We start from the raw sequence: 19418 nt of genomic DNA, 5'->3' as shown, positions 1-19418 counted from the left end.
TTGGAGAGGTTTAGCTTGGTTACTAAATGAATATACTATTCACATATTATCCAGGGTTCGAAATCCTGTTTAGGCTGCTAGAAATATAACTTTCCTATCAAAAACAAAAACAAACAATAGACATTTAGCATTTCTTACATGTTTTAGTGAAGCAAACTAGTAAAATGCCTCTGAGTTATTCTATCTGTGCAGGGGATACATGGCACCGGAATATGCATTATATGGTTACTTAACTTACAAGGCAGATGTATACAGCTTTGGTGTTGTAGCATTGGAAATTGTTTCTGGGATGAACAACGTCAAATTTAGGAGGGTTGAGAATTTTGTATGCCTTCTAGATTGGGTAAGTTATGCCTATTTAGTCTCTTAATTGTCTGTTCATGTTTACTCTTAGTCAGCTATATATCTATATTTTTTTTATTATTTCAGGTTCTATATTTACAAAAAAATGGGACATAATGGAGATCGTTGATCCAATATTGGGGTCTGAATTCAACAAGAAAGAAGTGGTTAGAATGATCAATGTAGCCCTGCTATGCACAAATCAGTCTCCAGCACTTAGACCTACAATGTCTAGAGTAGTGAGCATGCTTGAAGGAAAAACTGATGTCGAGGAACTAGTCATGGTTCCAAGCACATTGGGTGATCCATCAGGGTATGCTACGGCCTTACATAACGAGTTTGCTCCATCTTCTGTCAATGGAAGTTTAAGTGAAACTCAGTCCCTCGTGAAGTCATCAGAGGGACCATCGACTGCTTCTTGCTCTTCATCAGCCCAGGATCTTTATCCAATTAGTAAAAGCTGATGCCAAAGTGCATGCTGTCTGTGCACTTCCTCTCTTATTTCGCAAATTTAAGTCTCTTTATTTCTTGACATATCTCAAAGATCATTTATTTTAGTATCACATAAAGCAACCATCACAGGAAATTCTAGCTGATAAAGTTAAGTCCAAGAATTTCAGTTTGATACACACATACACTCAAGCATTAAGAAGCAAAATAAAATTGGAAATTCAGAAACTTTACATAGAAATTATAAAAAGATATCAGTATACAAAGATGTTTGAACCTGGTTCTGTAGAGTAATTACTCCTAGAATGAACTGGAATTTGTAAAGAAAAAGACTACACAATTGCCTTGGCAACGTGTGTTACTATTGAAGTAATCTTGCCAGCTTCCTCTTGCTTTCCTGGAATGTGTTTCTACCCCTTACTCTCTGGCTAACCAAAATAACATTCGCCCACTAAATTCTTCACTTTACTCATTTTGATCCTTGTTCCTCCAATTCTTTATTTTTAAGCCAGATTGACTTCAAATTTCAAATTTCTCTTTCAATCAAGCCCTTAATTGATTTTGTAACTTGGCTTGTTTCAAACTCATCTTTAAACCTTAATTTCTTTTAATTTTAGCCAAATTAAATCAATTTAAACCTATTTTCTCTTCAATTCAGACCTAAATTATGACTTAAGAATTTCCAATCTTTATTTTTGCTCGGGATATTCAGATATTGAACCAATTGCAACCCTAGCTACATCAATTTTTATATATTTTTAATATTTCTTGCACACAAAAATTAAATAAAAATAACAAAATAAATAAATTTATTCAAAAAATATATTTTTTAGATTTTTTTATTTGAAATATATATACAAAAATAAGGGTCAAAATTGGGTTAAGCAATTCCATTCATATCTTTTTCAAAACCCCCCCCCCCAAAAAAAAAAGGCCAAATATTGGCTGATGAAGCTTTTTGGTTCCCATAATCTATATATTCTCTCACTATTTTCACCCATTGAAGATATCTTATTGTGATAGAAGGAAGAACAATCGTAAACATCCTGCTGAATTAACTGATATTTACCAATTTATGTGATATAGCTTGTAATTAATGCAATAATATATATATTGAAATAAATTTAATAGATCATCCGGCAATAAAAATGGGAACTTCAAATAATAATTAATGATAGTTGTCCAACGAGTTATTACTTAAGGGAATGTATTAAAAGAATAATATAAATCATATTTTGGGATCACAACGCAAGTTGAGTTGGGATCTCAAGATATGATTTATATTATTCTCTAACATAACCTCTCAAGTGAAAGTCCTTTGAACTTAAAACTTACATACACCAGTATTACCTTGTGTTTAGTTTTTGTCAAATAAATAAGGATGACGAGATTTGAACTCGTGATTGCTTGGTCATCAAGGCTCTGATACAATGTCAGAATCATCTCAACCCAATAGTTTAAATTTTTAAATAAATTTTTAAACTATAATTTATATTATTTTCTAATTCTCTTTTCGATAACATCTACATGAAGAAAGAAAAATACAATATTAGAGCTTAATTTATACCAGGATTTGTCTGCAAGGTGTGGGCGAAGCTCTGAAACAATCACCGATTTTGAAGAAATGCTGACTGAGAGGGCATGTTTGGCTCAGAATATTTAGTGATTCTACGAGTTAAAGCGTGAATCTCTTGTGTGGGTGATTGTAGCCAATATATATCATAGAATATGATCTTTTCTTGATTCATGGAGATAGGACCAATTTTTTTAAGCTAAATCTTTCAATTTCGGCGTCGTTTGCTCCTTGGTTCCTAGTCTTTTTAATTTTCTTATTTTTGGTTAATTTCCATCTTTTTTTCTTACTTTCTTTCAATTCAGTCCCTAACCAAAAATAACATTCACCCTCTAAATTCTCCGCTTTTCTCATTTTGGTCCTTGTTCCTCCAATTCTTTATTTTTAAGCCAAATTAACTTCAAATTTCAAATTTCTCTGGATTGATTTTCTAACTTTGCTACTTGTTTCAAACTCATCTTTAAACCTTAATTTCTTTAATTGTAGCTAAATTAAACTAATTTAAGTTCATTTCTCCTCAATTCAGTCCTGAATTATGACTTAAAAATTTCCAGAACTTTAATTTTGCTTTGTGATATTCAAATATTGGTCCAATTACAAACCCAACTACATTAATTTTTATATTTTTTTATGTTTTCAAATATTTTCTGAGTTGATCCAAGTTAATCCGAGTTAACCCATGAAACCCGTGACCTTGTCTCTTGACCGGGTCAACCATCAAGCCTGGTTTGATAACTATGATTCCCATATCTATATATGATCTCACTACTTTCACCTATTGAAGAGATCTTTATTAGTGATAGAAGGAAGAAAAATCGTAAACATCCTGCTGAATTAACTTATATTTAACCGATTTATGTGATATAGATTGTAATTAACGCAATAATTTATATATATATATATATAAATTGAATTAAATTTAATAGATCATCCCGGAAATAAAATGGGAACTTCAAATAATAATTAATGATAGTAATTCTCTTTTCGATAACATCTACATAAAGAAAGAAAAATACAATATTAGAGCTTAATTTATACCAGGATTTGTCTGCAAGGTGTGGGCGAAGCTCTGAAACAATGATCCGTGCTCTGATGGACTGCGATTGGGCTAAACGAACTTGAGTGGTTACTGTTTTTTACGAAGCTATAGGTCATAGGTGGCTGCAGCAACATCTTTTCTCACGTAACAGTGATCAAATTCGGAGGTTTATTACAATTTTCTCATGTAACAGAAACTCTTTTCTCAGAAACTGGTTTTTATTGGGATTTCTGGATATATTGGCAGAGCTACCAATATGAATTATGCTCATCTTAATGCATAGAACAAGGGGTATTGGAGAGTGATTCTTGAATCGGATTCCTCAGGAACATAGAACAAGGTTTTGGCTTTCCATTGCATAGAACTGGGAATAGTGCTGCGGATTTTCTTGTTCAAGTTGGCTCTGCTTAGAGAGGAGCACTACCCAGAAAATTTCAAATGCAAAGAGAAAGCGCAAGCATTGTCAACACTTTTTTATTATTATTATTGTGAAACAAATTAAAAACTTATATACACAAATGAATGCTAAAATGAGATATTGATGTAAATCAATAATTAAATTAAAAAAATAAACATACATCAAAAATATTTGATTTTGCGTCCTCAAGAGATATTCATATTTTTTTATTTCATTATATGTTAATACATTTTTTTATAATTTATGTTCTATCAAAATAAAAATAATTTTCTAGTATACTCTTTTTTTCTTTTTAATTTATTTTTCTCAACAAAAAAAATATAGGTTTTTTTAGTAATGCACATCATTTAATAAAAATCAAAGGTAACTAGAATAAAAATTCAATAAACTATAAAGGATCTGTAACAATGATAAAAAAAAACATGATTTTAAATCAAAAAAACTTTTTTATCCTATAAATATAATTCTTTTTTAGGCAATTTATTTATCAAAACAAAAATTTTAAAGCAAAAAATAATGAGGATCATAAAAAACAAAATTTTAATAAAAAAATTATTAATGGTTTTATTATTGTGCCTAGGAGGTATTGAGTATTTATAATTTTATCAAAAAAAATGCTATGATGTCATATAAAACTAAATATAAGCTGATTAATATTTAATAAAATGATATTTTTAATATAATTTTTAATTTTTTTATTGAATAAAATTCAATTAAAAAAAAAAGTTTTAATGGATTGTATAAACAGAGGCCATGCGATTGAATATTGTCGCCAAGCCCATGCGTGCTTGATTCAAAGAAGAAAAAGCCTAGCTTGTTGATTAAAAATATCTAATAAGCATTCATATTATATCAATAAATCAATCTCTTAACTTAAAATATCTTTAAATCGATTTAAAACACAAAATCAAATTGGGGTAAAAATCACCTCTCAAGCCTTATCATTTTTTTCATAAAAAAATAAAGAAAGAAAATGTCTTAATGGAACTCTTCTCATTAAATTAAACCTATTAACATCAATAAAGACTTTTTTCATGGCTATAATTTGGCTACTCGACTTTTCACTTTCTTTCATTAATTTTTGGTGACTTTTTCTTTTATATCTTAAACCAATAAACTTAAAAATAAGTAAAATGAACTTTTAAATGAAAATAAAAATTATAAAAACTATGAATGACAATGTATTTTTTTCACATTTTACATTGAGATCCTCTTTTTTAATCTTCTCTTTTTTATATAATTTAAAACTATATCTCAAGTTATAAAAAAAATGAAATAAAAAATAAAGATAAAATTAAAAAAATACAAAACAAAACAAAAAATATTAAAGAAAGTGAATCACCTATCCGGCGCCACAATTTAGGTAATTATACTGATTTTTAAGGGTTGGTTGTCTAATTTGTAATTGTAGTAGCAGCAATAGTTCAAAGTGTTTTTTCGCTTAGAAATGCATTAAAATAATTTTTTTTTATTTTTTTTAAAATTATTTTTGAATATCAACATATCAAAACAATCTGAAAACATAAAAGAAATTATTTTAAATAAAAAAAATTAAATTTTTTTTTTAAAAAAAAAACACAATTTACATAGCCTCCTACACACTTAAGACAAAACAGTGACTTTTACCTTTTGAATTACGGCCGATATGAAATTAAGGACTCTGAAATACGTGTCACCAAATCAGCCGCCAATATTGATCCCTAACCGAAAAAAAATCACCTATTGAGATGTAGCCTACATTTCCTATGTTGTAACCCATTTTTGGGTCCCCATGAAAAAATAAAATAAATAGCCAAAAGAGTTTAGAAAAAATAACAGAAGGCAGAAGCGCTCAGGAAACAGTCAGAAAATTGGTCAAGAAATTCAAAAATACAAGGATTAAATTTTTGACAGTATATTCTTGAAGGATGAAAGCCCTATTGAGAAGGAAAATTTGAATTTTGAGGAAAAAAGCCCAAATTTGGATGTTTATGGATTTAATTGGATTTTTATTTGAATTTATAGGAGATTTGATTGCAAGAAAAATTGATTTTTAAGTCAATTTGGGCTTTAATTAGAAGAAATTTAAGTTCTGGGGCCAAAATATATTTTTTAGGAATTTATTGGGTCAAATCAGGGGTTTAATTGAATAAATATTGAAGTTTAAGGGCCAATTAGGGGTTTAATTAAGAAAATCCGAAACCAGGGACCAAATTGGAAGAGGCGCGTAAATGGAGGGGCTGCAAATTTTTCGGTTCAGGGGCCTAATTGAAGAAATTGAAAGTTTATTAATCAATTGAGGGCTAAATTGCATAAATCAGAGACCAAGGACCAAAGTGAAAAAGGCGGCCAACAAGAGGGGCGAGGACCGAGTCCGAAGGACTGATTTGAAGTTTGACCCATCTAAATGAAACGGCGCGTTTTATCCAAAACGTCGCCGTTTCATATATATAAAAAAAAAAAAAAAAAAAGAAGGAAAGACCAGAACGGTGTCGTTTTGAACGACACTGTTCGTCTTCTTCCTTTCCCCCGCAGAAACAGAAACATAGGCAAAACCATTTTTTCGTTTTTTTCAAAATCTTCCCGCGCCTCTCTCTCCTCGCCCCCACCACTTTTAGATATTGGCCGACCAGCCGTTACACCCGATGGTCCCCCACGGTTCTGCCCCTATAAATAGAGAAGAAAACCAAAAGAAAAAAGAAGACCCCGAGAGGAATAGAGAGAGAGAGACCCGAAGGGAGGAGAGAGAGAGAAAACCGCCTGACCCGCCGTCCGGAAGCCAAGCTGCCACCGCCTCCGCAGCAGCACCGCCAGCAAGCCGTCGTCTCCGCCGTGCCAGGTACGCTTCCCCCCCCTGCACATTTTTTTCTTTTTGTTCATATATTTCGTCCCCTGCATGCAGTGGCGTTCTGCATGCAGGGGACGGGGGGGGAAGTAATTCCCCCCCTGTGTTGTTTTTAATTCTTCTGGGCCAGATGGTGTCTGGCCCAGAACTATGTGGGCCGGGCCAGAGTGGTCTGGCCCGATCCGGTGGTCTGGGCCAGGTCCGGCCCAGATAGAGTTTAATTAGTTTGTTGGGCCGAGATCGGCCCAGTACCCGATGGGCCGAGATCGGCCCAACGACTGTTGGGCTGGGTCCGGCCCAGCCCCTTTTAATATATAAATATATTATAATTATATTATATTATTATTATTATTATTATATATGTGTATATATGTTATATATATAAAAAAAAATATATAAAAAAAAATATTTCGAAAAAAAAATCTAAAAAATATTGTTGATTTTTCCGCATATTTTTATCAAAGTGGTTTAATAGTGGTTTGTATTTTTATACCTTAAAGATACAAAACCAGTGTTATAAATACCCGGTTTTCGTCAAAACATCAAAGATTTTCAGAATAAAAAATGTTTTTTGCTTTCAAAAAAAAAATTTCTAAAAAGTCCCTAAAAATGTTGTTGATTTTTCTGCATATTTTTAGCAAAGAGGATTAATATTGGGTGGTATTTTTATACCGTAAGGATACAAGCTCAGTATTAAAACACCCGATTTTTTGTCAAAGCAAAAAAAAAATAATATTTTCCAAAAATTGTTTTTGTTTTAAAATACGGCCTAGTATCTCCAATATATATATATATAAATATTATAACATCATATTTTCATACAACAAAGAAAATTTTCAAAACAATATATGTATTAACATGCATTTTGGGCTTTAATAACCAGTTTATTCAAGCCATGAGAACTAGGCCAATATTTCAAAATTTCTAAAAAATCTTTTTTTGTTTTCTTTTAGTATTTGGGATTACGAATTTATATGTAAAACGTATTCCTAAATATTATTAATAAAGTTTGGTATAGACGTTAGAACGGTTAGGATTTTACCCGATAAGATAAAAGACTTTCTTACCGAGGAGGATTTTTCTTGAACCATAAACAGACCAACGACTAGAAGTATAATAACACTTTAGTTTTTTATCAGACAATAAAACAATGCAGCTTACCTTAGGTAGGGCGTATTTGGGGTGCTAATACCTTCCCTTTACGCAACCAGTCTCCGTACCCGATCTCTGAGACCAGTTAGGTTCCTAGTGACCAAAATACTAGGTGGCGACTCCAAAGAACCAAATAAAAATAAATAAAAAAAATTCGCCAGTCAAACCCGCAATCGAAAATTTGGATTTTTTAGGGGTGCGACAGAATGGCGATTCCGCTGGGGACCTTGTGGACTAAGCTTTGTTTTTGTCTGATTTATTTGTGTTTTCATGTGTTTATTGTTAATATGCCTTTCCGTTTATTTACATATTGGTTTTTTTATTTTACGCGTACTATTTATGCATTGTATAAAATTGTCTCATGCATCACTTGCTTTTATTTTTGAGAAACACACACAAGCCTTAAGTTAAGTGGGGAATTAGCGATTTACCCTAAGACTATTGGTCAGGGTTTAAATGCGTGAAACACCCAACTCATATCTGAGTGCCTGCTTGGTAATGGTGGACATACGTGTCTTAACTGTTCCTTGCAACGCCCCCATACTTCTTTACGAAGAACGTCACTGGGCAGATATGAGACCCTTCGAGACCAGATAGAAAACTTACCCACTATCACTTAATAAATAGAGCTTGTCCTTAGGTTATGTATCTTATTTGCATCAAGATTAATAATGTTATACTCATCGCACATCACTTGTGCATCACATTTTCATCACGCATTTTGTTATCATATGCATTACAGATCGTGAAACATAGGTCCTACATCCAGAGTCCACCAAACCCGGTCCAGATCAAGAATGGAAAACGAAGAAAGAGCTCAATTAGAGTCGCACTACCAGACCGAGTTGGAATCTGTGAAAAATGAAGTTTCTCGACTGACCAGTCTGCTTGAGCAACTTTTAAGAGCCAAGAACGGGGAGGGAACGTCTACCCAACCACCTATAGGAGCGCCGTCAGTTCATGTCCCGGGGATATCTCAGAACTTGGGGGCAGATTCAGCGACGGGGCAGCACTTTGCACCTGTCATTCCCGTTCAGCCCCCTCAAGCTCACATCACAGCAGATGGGCCTTCCGATAATAGGTCCACTGGTTTTATGAACGATGACAAGATATCAGCTTTGGAAGAAAGGTTAAGAGCAGTCGAGGGAAATGACTGGTTTGACCCCATGCGAGCATCTGAAATATGTTTGGTACCAAACATCACGGTACCAAAAAAATTTAGGATACCGGAGTTTATAAAGTACACTGGGTTGGAATGCCCAAACACTCACCTTCGATCTTATTGCAATAAGATGGCTGAGGTGATTCATGACGATAAGTTACTGATCTACTTTTTCCAAGATAGTCTATCGGGGTCGGCGCTAAGTTGGTACATGAGGCTGGATAATGCCAAGATCAAGAAATGGAAGGATTTAGTTGAGGCTTTCCTTAAGCAATACAAGTTCAATTTGGAAATTGCTCCAGATCGAATGAGCCTTATGTCAATGGAAAAGAGAAGCCAAGAATCAGTAAGGGCTTATGCGCAAAGGTGGAGGGACGAGGCCATGCATGTGCAACCCCCTTTGATAGAAACGGAGATGGTGAATTTGTTCGCCAATACATTCAAGGCACCCTACTATGAGCATTTAATGGGTAGCTCATCTCAACATTTCTATGATGTTGTACGCATAGCGGAAAGAATCGAGCAAGGGATTAAAGCTGGGCGCATAATTGAGCCATTGGAGACAAAGGGTTTTATCGGAAGAAAAATGAAAAGTCCCGTTAACAACTTCGAAGGTGGGTCCAATGACAAGATATCAGATTCATATAACCCACAAGTACCTACCTCCCATGTGGCCCACATAAACTTTAACAAACCTTTTTCCACTAATCGAGCAAATGGCCAGTCAAACACCCAAAGCAACCACCAAAGACCAAACACAAGATACATTTCAGAACAACTACCGCCATTACCCATGCCTCTGAAGGATATATATGCCAAATTACTAAGCATTGGACAAATAGCTCCTATCCCTACATTACCACTACAGCCACCATTCCCCATCTGGTATAAGCCCGAGTTGACTTGCGAGTACCATGCTGGTATTCCCGGGCATTGTCTTGAAACGTGCTACGGTTTCAAGAACAAGTTGTTGAAGCTCATCAAGATAGGATGGGTGTCATTTGAAGACGCACCCAATATCAGTTCAAATCCATTGCCTGGTCATGACAAAAGTGATAGGGGATAAAGGTTGGAAAACCTTGGTCAAGAATCGTCAATAATGAAGAAGGCGAGATCGAAAGAGAAGACAAGGAAACGCAAGTGGGGAAGGAAGCATTGCCTCGGTTGACTTTCCACACACTAGAAGAAGTTTCAGAATGGGTTGACCCAAGAACTTCTCGTAGTTTTCAAAATGTAAAACAACTTTATTTGCCTTAGCATGTTTTTGTCATTTGCTTTTGTCTTTGCTTTTTATTTTCTCTAGTGAGCATTCAGGGCTCATATTGTCAGCCAGATTTTTGTGTTTGTCTTTGAGCCTACCTTTTCTTTAAATAAATGATGAGATTATGCACTTTTGGAACAAGTTTGAGTGGTTATAAATAAAGTATCATAAAAGGGTTTAATATGAAATTTAAGAAAAGCTACCTTTGAAATACAACCTCACCTCTGGATAACATAATGAATTGATACATCACCTGTAAATTTTCTTTCAAGATAAAAATAGAGTTTATCAATCCTAAACAATGTGCATTTTTGAAAAATACATCATTTGTCCTTTCACTCTCTAAAGAGTTTTTTGGTTGGTGGTTTTGTTTTGAGTCGGAATGAATTTCTTCTCTATATAAAAGCCCAGACTAATATCGCACCCCTACACTGGGGGCAAGACGAGATGTTTTATGAAAAGTTTTACAAAAAGCCTATAGATTTGAAAACCAAGCTAAAGTATTTGACAAAAGCATGACAAAGAGGCAAACACAAGTCATACATTTTGAGAAAAGGACTACTTGAAGAAAGTCAAAGACTTCTTCTCCAAGAATATGATAGGCAACACGAGAGATAAATCCAGCATACGACTTCAAAAGCAAGTTCATGTTAAGAGGGAGTCTCATGAACTAGAAGAAGAGGCTGGGACCTATGTTTCAAAACCAGGTATAAATGCACGCATTGCATCTAATCATAAATCATTGCATATATGTTTTTTTTTTTGGATCGTTACAGGAGGAGATCTTAGCGCATTCCAGCAAGATTATGGACGAAGAAAGAATCATTGAGTTGATTCTTAGAACAACAAGAAGAGAAGATAATGGTTTTCAAACCCTGCCAGCAGGAAGAACGACATCGATAGCATTCAGTAAAAAGGAATCGCTAAATGGGATTCCAAGTTGTTGAGATCGACAGAAGGGATCTCGTATTTCGATGGAGGTCGCCAGAAGGGACCTCAAAGTTTAGCTTTTGTATAAAAGGAATCACCAGATGGGATTCCAAGTTGTTTGGGATCGCCAGAAGGGGTCTCGTTTTCGATATTCATCAATGGAGGTCGCCAGAAGGGACCTCAAATTTCAGCTTTGGTATAAAAGGAATCGCCAGATGGGATTCCAAGTTGTTTGGCTAAAGGAGATCGCCAGAATGGATCTCATATTTCGATGAAGGTCGCCAGAAGGGACCTAATATTTCAGCTTTGAATAAAAGGAATCGCCAGATGGGATTCCAAGTTATTTGAGATCGCCAGAAGGGATCTCGTACTTCGACATTCATTAAGGAAGGTCGGTAGAAGGTGGCGACTCCAAAGAACCAAATAAAAATAAATAAATAAAATTCGCCAGTCAAACCCGCAATCGAAAATTTGGATTTTTTAGGGGTGCGACATCCTATAAATAGTTTTTTTCTTTGTTTTTTAATTCAATCTTCTACTGCTTTCTTTCAATGCTCTGTTTTTTTTTTCATTAAAGTCTTTATTTTAATTTTATTCTTTTATATTTTATTCATTTTAAATTGTTCATCATAATTATTTCAAAAAAATTTATAATTGTTTTTATAATTTTAAATAATCATCCAAATATTTAATTGATGTTTAATGTACATACACCCGGAAGTCGGATTTTAGAGATAACATATAATATCAAAAGGAATTTATTTAATGAACACTGTTGGGTTTCTAAAAATCCAAACCGTATAACAATTCTCCTCCATTCGAATTGTATATTACAATTATTATTATTATTATTATTATTATCTCGTTCAAAGATTGCTTGCAAATCTCATTTGATGATGTTATCGAGGGATTAATTTCAGCATTCAGTTACATAATTTATCACTAACATGTTTATACTATGTAATTACTGAATAGCTCTTGTAATAAACTTTGTTTTGCCTAAGGTAAAGTGGTATTTTTAGTTTTTTAATCTCATTTTTTCTGGAATTATCACATGAGGTTAGGGGTATTCTAGTCTTTCTGTAATTAAAAGAAAATAGGAGATGTTTATGCCTTTTGAAAGGCTTATGAGGCGTCTCCTAGTGGCTGTTGGTGATCTTCAGCGAAAACTATGAAAAACATTGAAAGTAAAAAATCTCTATGAAAATTAGTAAAAACTCTTTGAAGCTTACTATTTTTTTTTCCTATTTTTATTTATTTTCCTAGTTATTTTTGAATTTTTATTTATTTTCATTGTTATTTTATGATTTTTTTCTTTTTAACATGTGTCGAGATTAGCCACTATTCAAATGATTTTGTAACTTATTTCATCATAGGTTGAGTAGTCATGTGGATGCTCGTTGAGAGCTTCTTGTGTTAATTTAATCTCATCAAGGGAATTTAAGTCTTTCCAATATTAGCGCCCTGTTTCTTGGTACAAGGCATTCTATGAACTCTTCTTCTTTTTCGAGCCTAGAACAAGGTTTAAAATCCATGTTTAATCCAATATCATTACCTTATCAATTATCTAGAAAGAAATATTTAGGATTGTTTCTCTCTCTTTTCTTCCTTATATTTTTAAACCCTAATTTAAGTTTATTCCTAACTTTGGATGGTGTAAATCTGAAAAAAAACTTGTATAGAATTCTCTTTAGATATAAACTTGTTTATAATCAAATGCGAAAGAGATTTTATTGTACCCAAGACTCAATTTTTTATTCATTGGAATAGTTTTAATTACAATGTTGTTCTTAAACCAAAAAATATTTGAACACCATATTAGGGGTAAAGTGGTTTTTTCACCTTAATACAATTATATTTTTAAATTATATGGGGTTAGATTAGTAATTTTGTTTTATTTTTTACATTAAAATTACTAATTTAACCTTAGAATAAAATAATTTAATAGTTACTACTCAAGGATTTTTTTTTAAATAGCATAATTACTTTGATGCTCTTAAATAACTTTTGTTTTATTAATATTTTTTTAGCGATTTCATCCTTCAAAATTAAATTTGTTGAGAGATAAGTTTTTTGGTTGAATTAATCCAGGTCAAGGATTTCACAAATTACAGGTTTTAGAGATCATACTAGGTTTAGATAGTTCGCCCGATTTTTCTTGGTTTTGTTTCCCTTTTTTGTTATTTTTAATCATTTTTTGGGTTTTCTTTTCTTTTCTTTTCTTTTTGTTTGATTTTATTTGGTTAGCCCTCTATAATTGTTTTTTCAATTTCACTCATACCTTTTTGTTTTTAATCTATAAATGATCTATCAAATTATAAATATTTTTCAATTTTATCCCTTATGATTTTTTAACCTTTCAGATTTCGTATTCAGTATTTGAATTGCTATTTATTTTGTTTGGGATTATTTTTTTTTCTCAAATTTCAACCTCCTTAGGTCTTTTTCTCTCAAGTTTTATTTACATTCTTTTTGGTTTTTTTTCCAAGTTTTTTATTAATTTTTTTTCAATGATTTGATCCTTCAAAATTAAATTAATTAACAATTAATCTCCTTGATTTAACTCAAGTTCAAGATTTAACTAGTTACAAGTTTTTAAGATTAAACTAGGTTTATGAGGTTCGTCTGAGTTTTTTTGGTTTTTTTTTTCCTTTTTGAAGTTGATGTTTTCTTCTTCTTCTTCTTTATTTTAAAGTTTTATTTTTTATGATTTTCCTTTTATTCAGCTAACATTGATTTGTTTGATAATACGAAGATGCTCAAATATTGTTCTTTTTATCTCTTTTTTTGTTAGTTTATTTTTTGTTATTATTTTTTCTTTCATATTACTCAGATTTTTTTACATAAAAAAAAAAATTGTTCAGCCCACAGCGAAATGTGGACAACACATATCTAGTGTCATCTATATCTACTTCATTTTTTCAATTGTATTTTTTAACTTAAATATATAGGTGCTCATATTTCTTCTTCTTCTTTTTCCTTGTTCACTTTTTGTCCATGGGGGATCATAATTTGTAGTTTTAAATTGTCAAATATGCTTAACATGTTCTTTCATTTCATTGAATTAGAGTTCAAGAGTTTTTAGTCCTCAAACCATTTAGATCATTTATAACTGATTAAAGGAAGCCACAACAAATTTTGGTAGCACCAAAAGTCTCTAATACGTACTGATGCTCTACTTGCCGCCGCCACCCATTCAAACCCATTAATGGTGTTATTTTTTTTTTTTTGGATTAACATGGGTGTCCGGGCCAGCTTGCGCGCAACTCGACTAATTCCACGGGCCTTGAAGTTAACGCCCATGTAAGTCTCCAGTGGACATCATATGAGCAACCACAGGGCTCGAACCTAAGACTACAAAGGGAGTAAACCTCTTAATTCCAAGCTTTTACCATGGGCCACCTCCTAATGGTGTCATTTCTTGATGATGTTAGTAATGGAGGGATGATATTAGGGAAATCGCTAAGTACTTTGATGAACTTCAATCAAGCTTTATATTAGTCGCAAATATTAATTAAACAAGTTTAATTAAGTGTTATTGGTTAACCTCTTAAAAAAACTTATAAATCCATTCTGAATTTTTTATTTTTTTTTCTCATTGGTAGATAATCTTAAATTGCATACATTTACACAAAACCCAAAAAAAAAAATTACAAAAACATACCAACCGGAAGAAATTAATACATATACAGGACAAACTCAACTACAAACGATTGAAGCTGCTAGCCATGGAACAAATCCATAAAACAGTCCTTGTGCATCCCTCTATGTCTTTAAGCGTTCATCGAACATAACGCCCACCATTTACACCAAAGATGTTCGAATCACCACGTACCCATGAAGAAAATGTACGTGTAAGCAAGAAAGAGCATTTGCAGACATGCGAATCGAAAGGACAAATGTACATGCAGAAAGCATCAATAGAAACTCTAGTCCTAACTATTTTCGCCACGTCCCAAATCCTCAGCCCACACTATTTCGCCTATAAATACTAGGGCCCTTAATCTTGCCATAACACAGTACCATACGAAAGAGTTTGAACAAGCATGTCTTCCTCTACTTTGTTTTCTCTTACACTTTGCTTTCTTGTTCTCTTCAATTGTTGCTTTGCTCAGATAGAGCAAGTGACCTCGCGACATGAGCAGCAACAAGCGCGACGACGCAGCTCTCAACATAGCGAATGCCAACTTCAGAGAATCAATGCCCTCGAGCCTGCTCGGAGGATTAAATCAGAGGCTGGTGTCACTGAAATTTGGGACGAAAATGATGAGCAGTTTGAATGTGCTGGTGTTGCAGTTATCCGCCATACCATTCAAAAGCGAGGCCTCTTGTTGCCTGCATACACTAATACCCCTAAGCTTGTCTATGTAGAGCAAGGTATGCGCTTAAATATTATTTACCATTTCACAGTTACAATTAATTAATACACTTCTGTTGGTGTCAATGTAGGAAGGGGCATTCAGGGAGCTGTATTCCCAGGCTGTCCAGAGACATTCCAGTCATCAGGGCAGTTTTCTCGAGATGGAAGTCAAAGCTCCGAAGACCAGCACCAGAAGGTTCGACAAGTAAGAGAGGGTGATGTGGTTGCCTTGCCTTCCGGAGTTGCTGATTGGTTTTATAACAATGGTGATTCACCTCTCGTTCTTGTTCAACTTCTCGACACAATCAATCCTGCCAACCAGCTTGATCAGGATTTCAGGGTAAGAATCACAAAAATTCAAGCGTGCGATATCATGTAACAAGCAAACAAGGATGACTTTATAAGAAAACATTAATGTGCCATTTCAGAATTTCTTCCTTGCTGGCAACCCACAACGAGAATTGCAAAGCCAAAGAAGCTCATACCAGAGAGACCAGTTTGAAGGTCAACGTGGACGCCAAGACGAAGATTAAAGTCGGAGACACCAGCAAGACAGAAACCGCAATGTCTTCGGCGGCTTCGATGAGCAAATCCTGGCAGAAGCTTTCAACATTGACACCAGACTAGCAAGAAGCATGAGGAACGAAAAAGATAACAGAGGCATCATTGTCCGAGCTGAGCATGAGCTTCAGGTGGTAAGTCCACATCAGAGCCGAGAGGAAGAAGAACGTGAAATTGAACACCGAAGGGGACGAGGTGGCAGATTCAATGGCATAGAGGAAACTTTCTGTACTGCTAGGTTGAAGCACAACATCAATGACCCAGAACGTGCTGATTTCTTTAATCCACGCGCTGGACGCCTCACCTCTGTCAACAGCCTCAATCTCCCTATCCTTCGATCTGTCCAGCTTAGTGTTGAGAGAGGTGTACTCTACCCGGTAAGAAAGTCTATGCAACCTTCATTGAATTTTTTTTCTTGACATTACAACAATTTCTCTTGTTTCAAAAAAAACTCACAAACTGGGTTCATGTGGATCAAAATTGTTTCATTGGCGATGTGTATAGTAATCCCTTGGAGTATATACATGCTGTGCTTAATTTATTATGAATTTCCTACTAATGTACGTACATTGAATGTGATCATGCACTGTAGAACGCTTTGATGTCACCACACTGGAATATGAATGCCCACAGCATAATCTACATCACCAGGGGAAATGGAAGGATTCAGATTGTTGGAGACAATGGACAAACGATATTTGACGGAGAAGTCCGCGAGGGTCAAGTAGTTACAGCACCACAAAGCTTTGCAGTAGTGAAGAAGGCAGGAAGCCAAGGGTTCGAGTGGGTATCATTTAAAACCAACGACAGTGCACAAGTGAGTCAATTGGCTGGACGTGTCTCCACCATCCGAGGCTTGCCGGTAGAAGTGGTGGCAAATTCATTCCAGATCTCAAGGGAAGATGCTAGGAGGCTTAAGAACAACAGGGAGGAAGTTAGCGTTTTTAGTCCTTCACAATCTGGAAGGAGTGATGAGATTGCATAATGCAATTGTAAGCTGAACAAGCAAGAGGCTGTTTGTCTAAATCAGTAGAGAATGAAATAAGCCTAAGAGGGCATGTGATGTTGTCTTGTATGGAACCTTGTACCATGCATGTTTTATGCGGGAAATGAAATGTTTGCTTTCTTTTCTTGATTTTGTTTTTCAAACTTACCGGTTCTGGTTTGGTTTGGTTAAATTTTTTAAAATAAAAATTAGTTTAAAATAATTTGGCTCAGTTTTTTTAATTTGGGTTTGGTTTGAGTTGAGAATAACTGAATGTCTTGGGTTTGGCCTTAGCCAACCTTTCCTATTTATATATGTAGGGCAGAATACGGTAGTAACCGTGGGGATTACAACATTGGATTAATCCTACATTACATTAATATCCTATGTATAGATATACATGATATACATTCTATAATATGCCCCCTCAAGCTGAGGGTGGAGGATCGACCCGAAGCTTGAACCTGAAAGCAGTAAAGGACGGAGCGAAAAGTGGTTTGGTGAAGACATCAGCAAGTTGATCCTGAGAGGGGATAAACCGAATCTGAATTTCCTTCTTTGCTACCCGGTCACGGACAAAATGATAGTCTACCTCAACATGCTTAGTACGAGCATGAAAGATAGGATTTGCCGAGAGATAAGTAGCACCAAGATTATCACACCAAATAGTAGGAGCCGAGATGGAGGGAACCTGAAGATCTGTTAACAAATATTGAAGCCAGATGACCTCAGCAGTACCATCTGCTAAGGCTTTATACTCAGCCTCAGTGGAAGAGCGAGCAACTGTACGTTGCTAGCCGGATTTCCATGAAATCGGTGTTTGACCAAAGAAAACAAGATAACCACCTGTAGACTTGCGATCATCAATACTCCTAGCCCAATCGGCATCTGTAAAACCATGAAGAGCAAAGGAGGTACCTCGAGTGATATGAAAACCATAAGATGTCGTTCCTTTGAGATAGCAGAGTATGCGTTTAACAGTAGCCCAATGAAAATCTATAGGAGCATACATGTACTGACAGACTCTGTTAACAGCAAAACAGATATTTGGGCGAGTGAATGTAAGATACTAAAGAGCACCCATAATTTGACGAAACCGTGTGGGATCAGAAAATGGATGATCCGACTGTAGAGCAAGTTTAGAGGGAGAAACTGGAGTGTCAACCGGTTTGCAGGAAGTCATATTAGCCCGAGTGAGGATGTCAAGAATATATTTTTGTTGGCGCAACATCAGACCCATACCTGTAGACTGAACTTCAATACGTAGAAAGTAGTGAACATCACCTAAGTCACGTAGCTTGAATTCAGAGCTTAGTAACTGGACTAGATGATGGAGCATGGCAGAGTTGCTGCCTGTAAGCAGAATATCATCAACATAGACGAGAAGATAGAAGATATTAGTGCCATCAGATAAGATAAACAGGGAAGTGTCAACCTTGGAGGCAAGGAAACCAATAGAGAGTAAAAAATCACTCAGACGAGTGTACCATGCCCTTGGTGCCTATTTTAAACCATATAGTGACTTGTGCAACCTGCACACATGAGATGGAAGAGTAGAATCAACAAAACCTGGAGGTTGTTTCATGTAGACCTCTTCAGTAAGAACACCATTGAGAAAGACATTATGAATATCAAGCTGATGAATCTTCCAATTGCGGAAACTGCAATGGAAAAGACTAATCTGACGGTGGCCTGCTTAATAACTGGGCTGAAAGTTTCAGAATAATCAATGCCTTCCTGTTGAGTAAAGCCTCTAGCAACTAGACGGGCTTTATAACATTCGATGCTGCCATCAACACAACGTTTGATGCGATATACCCATCGACTGCCCACAACATTCATCGATGGATGAAAGGGCACTAGAGACCAAGTATGATTGGATCGTAAAGCCTTGATCTCATCACACAAGGCATCATGCCAAGCCATATATTTATCTGCATCAGAAAAGGCAACAGGTTCAGAGGAAGGAGAGAGCAATACCCGAGTGAGAGTTGCATTAGCGGCAGCAGAGGACACCATATTGGCATTTTTGGGCTGCCGTGATCGAAGGATCATAGGGTGTCGGCTGAGCACTGGCTGTGACGCAGGTGAAGGAGGCATGATAGAGGTGTCATGATGCAGTGGATAGGCTGAGAGATCCACCACCAGATTCAGTCCAGGAGACGAATCCGGGGAAGAGGCTGCTGCAAGTGGAGAGCTAGCAGTAGAGGCAGAGTCTGCAGAAACCAGATTAGTGGCAGAATAAAGAAAAGCTGAAGACGAGTCAGAGGATCTCCCACTATTCGCAAGGACTTCGTGCTGGAGAGCAGGAAACACTAAGCTGCAACCTGTATCTGCAACAGTATGGTTAGATAAAGATGC

General features: G+C 35.2%; 1 protein-coding gene and 1 pseudogene across 1 annotated transcript; both read left to right on the top strand.

Annotated features, from left to right (window-relative positions):
* The first annotated feature begins 199 nt into the window (after positions 1-199).
* LOC140955163 (probable LRR receptor-like serine/threonine-protein kinase At1g07650) lies at positions 200-806 on the top strand. The gene is made up of 2 exons (XM_073406971.1): positions 200-347; positions 430-806. Exons 1-2 carry the CDS (start codon positions 200-202, stop codon positions 804-806), a joined length of 525 nt encoding a protein of 174 aa, XP_073263072.1.
* A 14069-nt stretch (positions 807-14875) lies between these two features.
* Positions 14876-17057, top strand: LOC118052609 (legumin B-like; annotated as a pseudogene).
* Positions 17058-19418: the final 2361 nt, after the last annotated feature.

Source organism: Populus alba, chromosome 19 (genome assembly GCF_005239225.2).
Source record: "Populus alba chromosome 19, ASM523922v2, whole genome shotgun sequence".
NCBI lineage: Eukaryota > Viridiplantae > Streptophyta > Magnoliopsida > Malpighiales > Salicaceae > Populus > Populus alba.
This window is presented reverse-complemented; position numbering and strand designations above follow the sequence as displayed.

Excerpts from the sequence above, each read along its gene's own strand:
- LOC140955163 (XM_073406971.1), top strand. The coding sequence starts at position 200 with ATGGCACCGGAATATGCATTATATGGTTACTTAACTTACAAGGCAGAT. Across the intron at positions 348-429 it reads ATGCCTTCTAGATTGGGTAA|GTTCTATATTTACAAAAAAA; the intron begins GTTATGCCTATT and ends TTATTATTTCAG.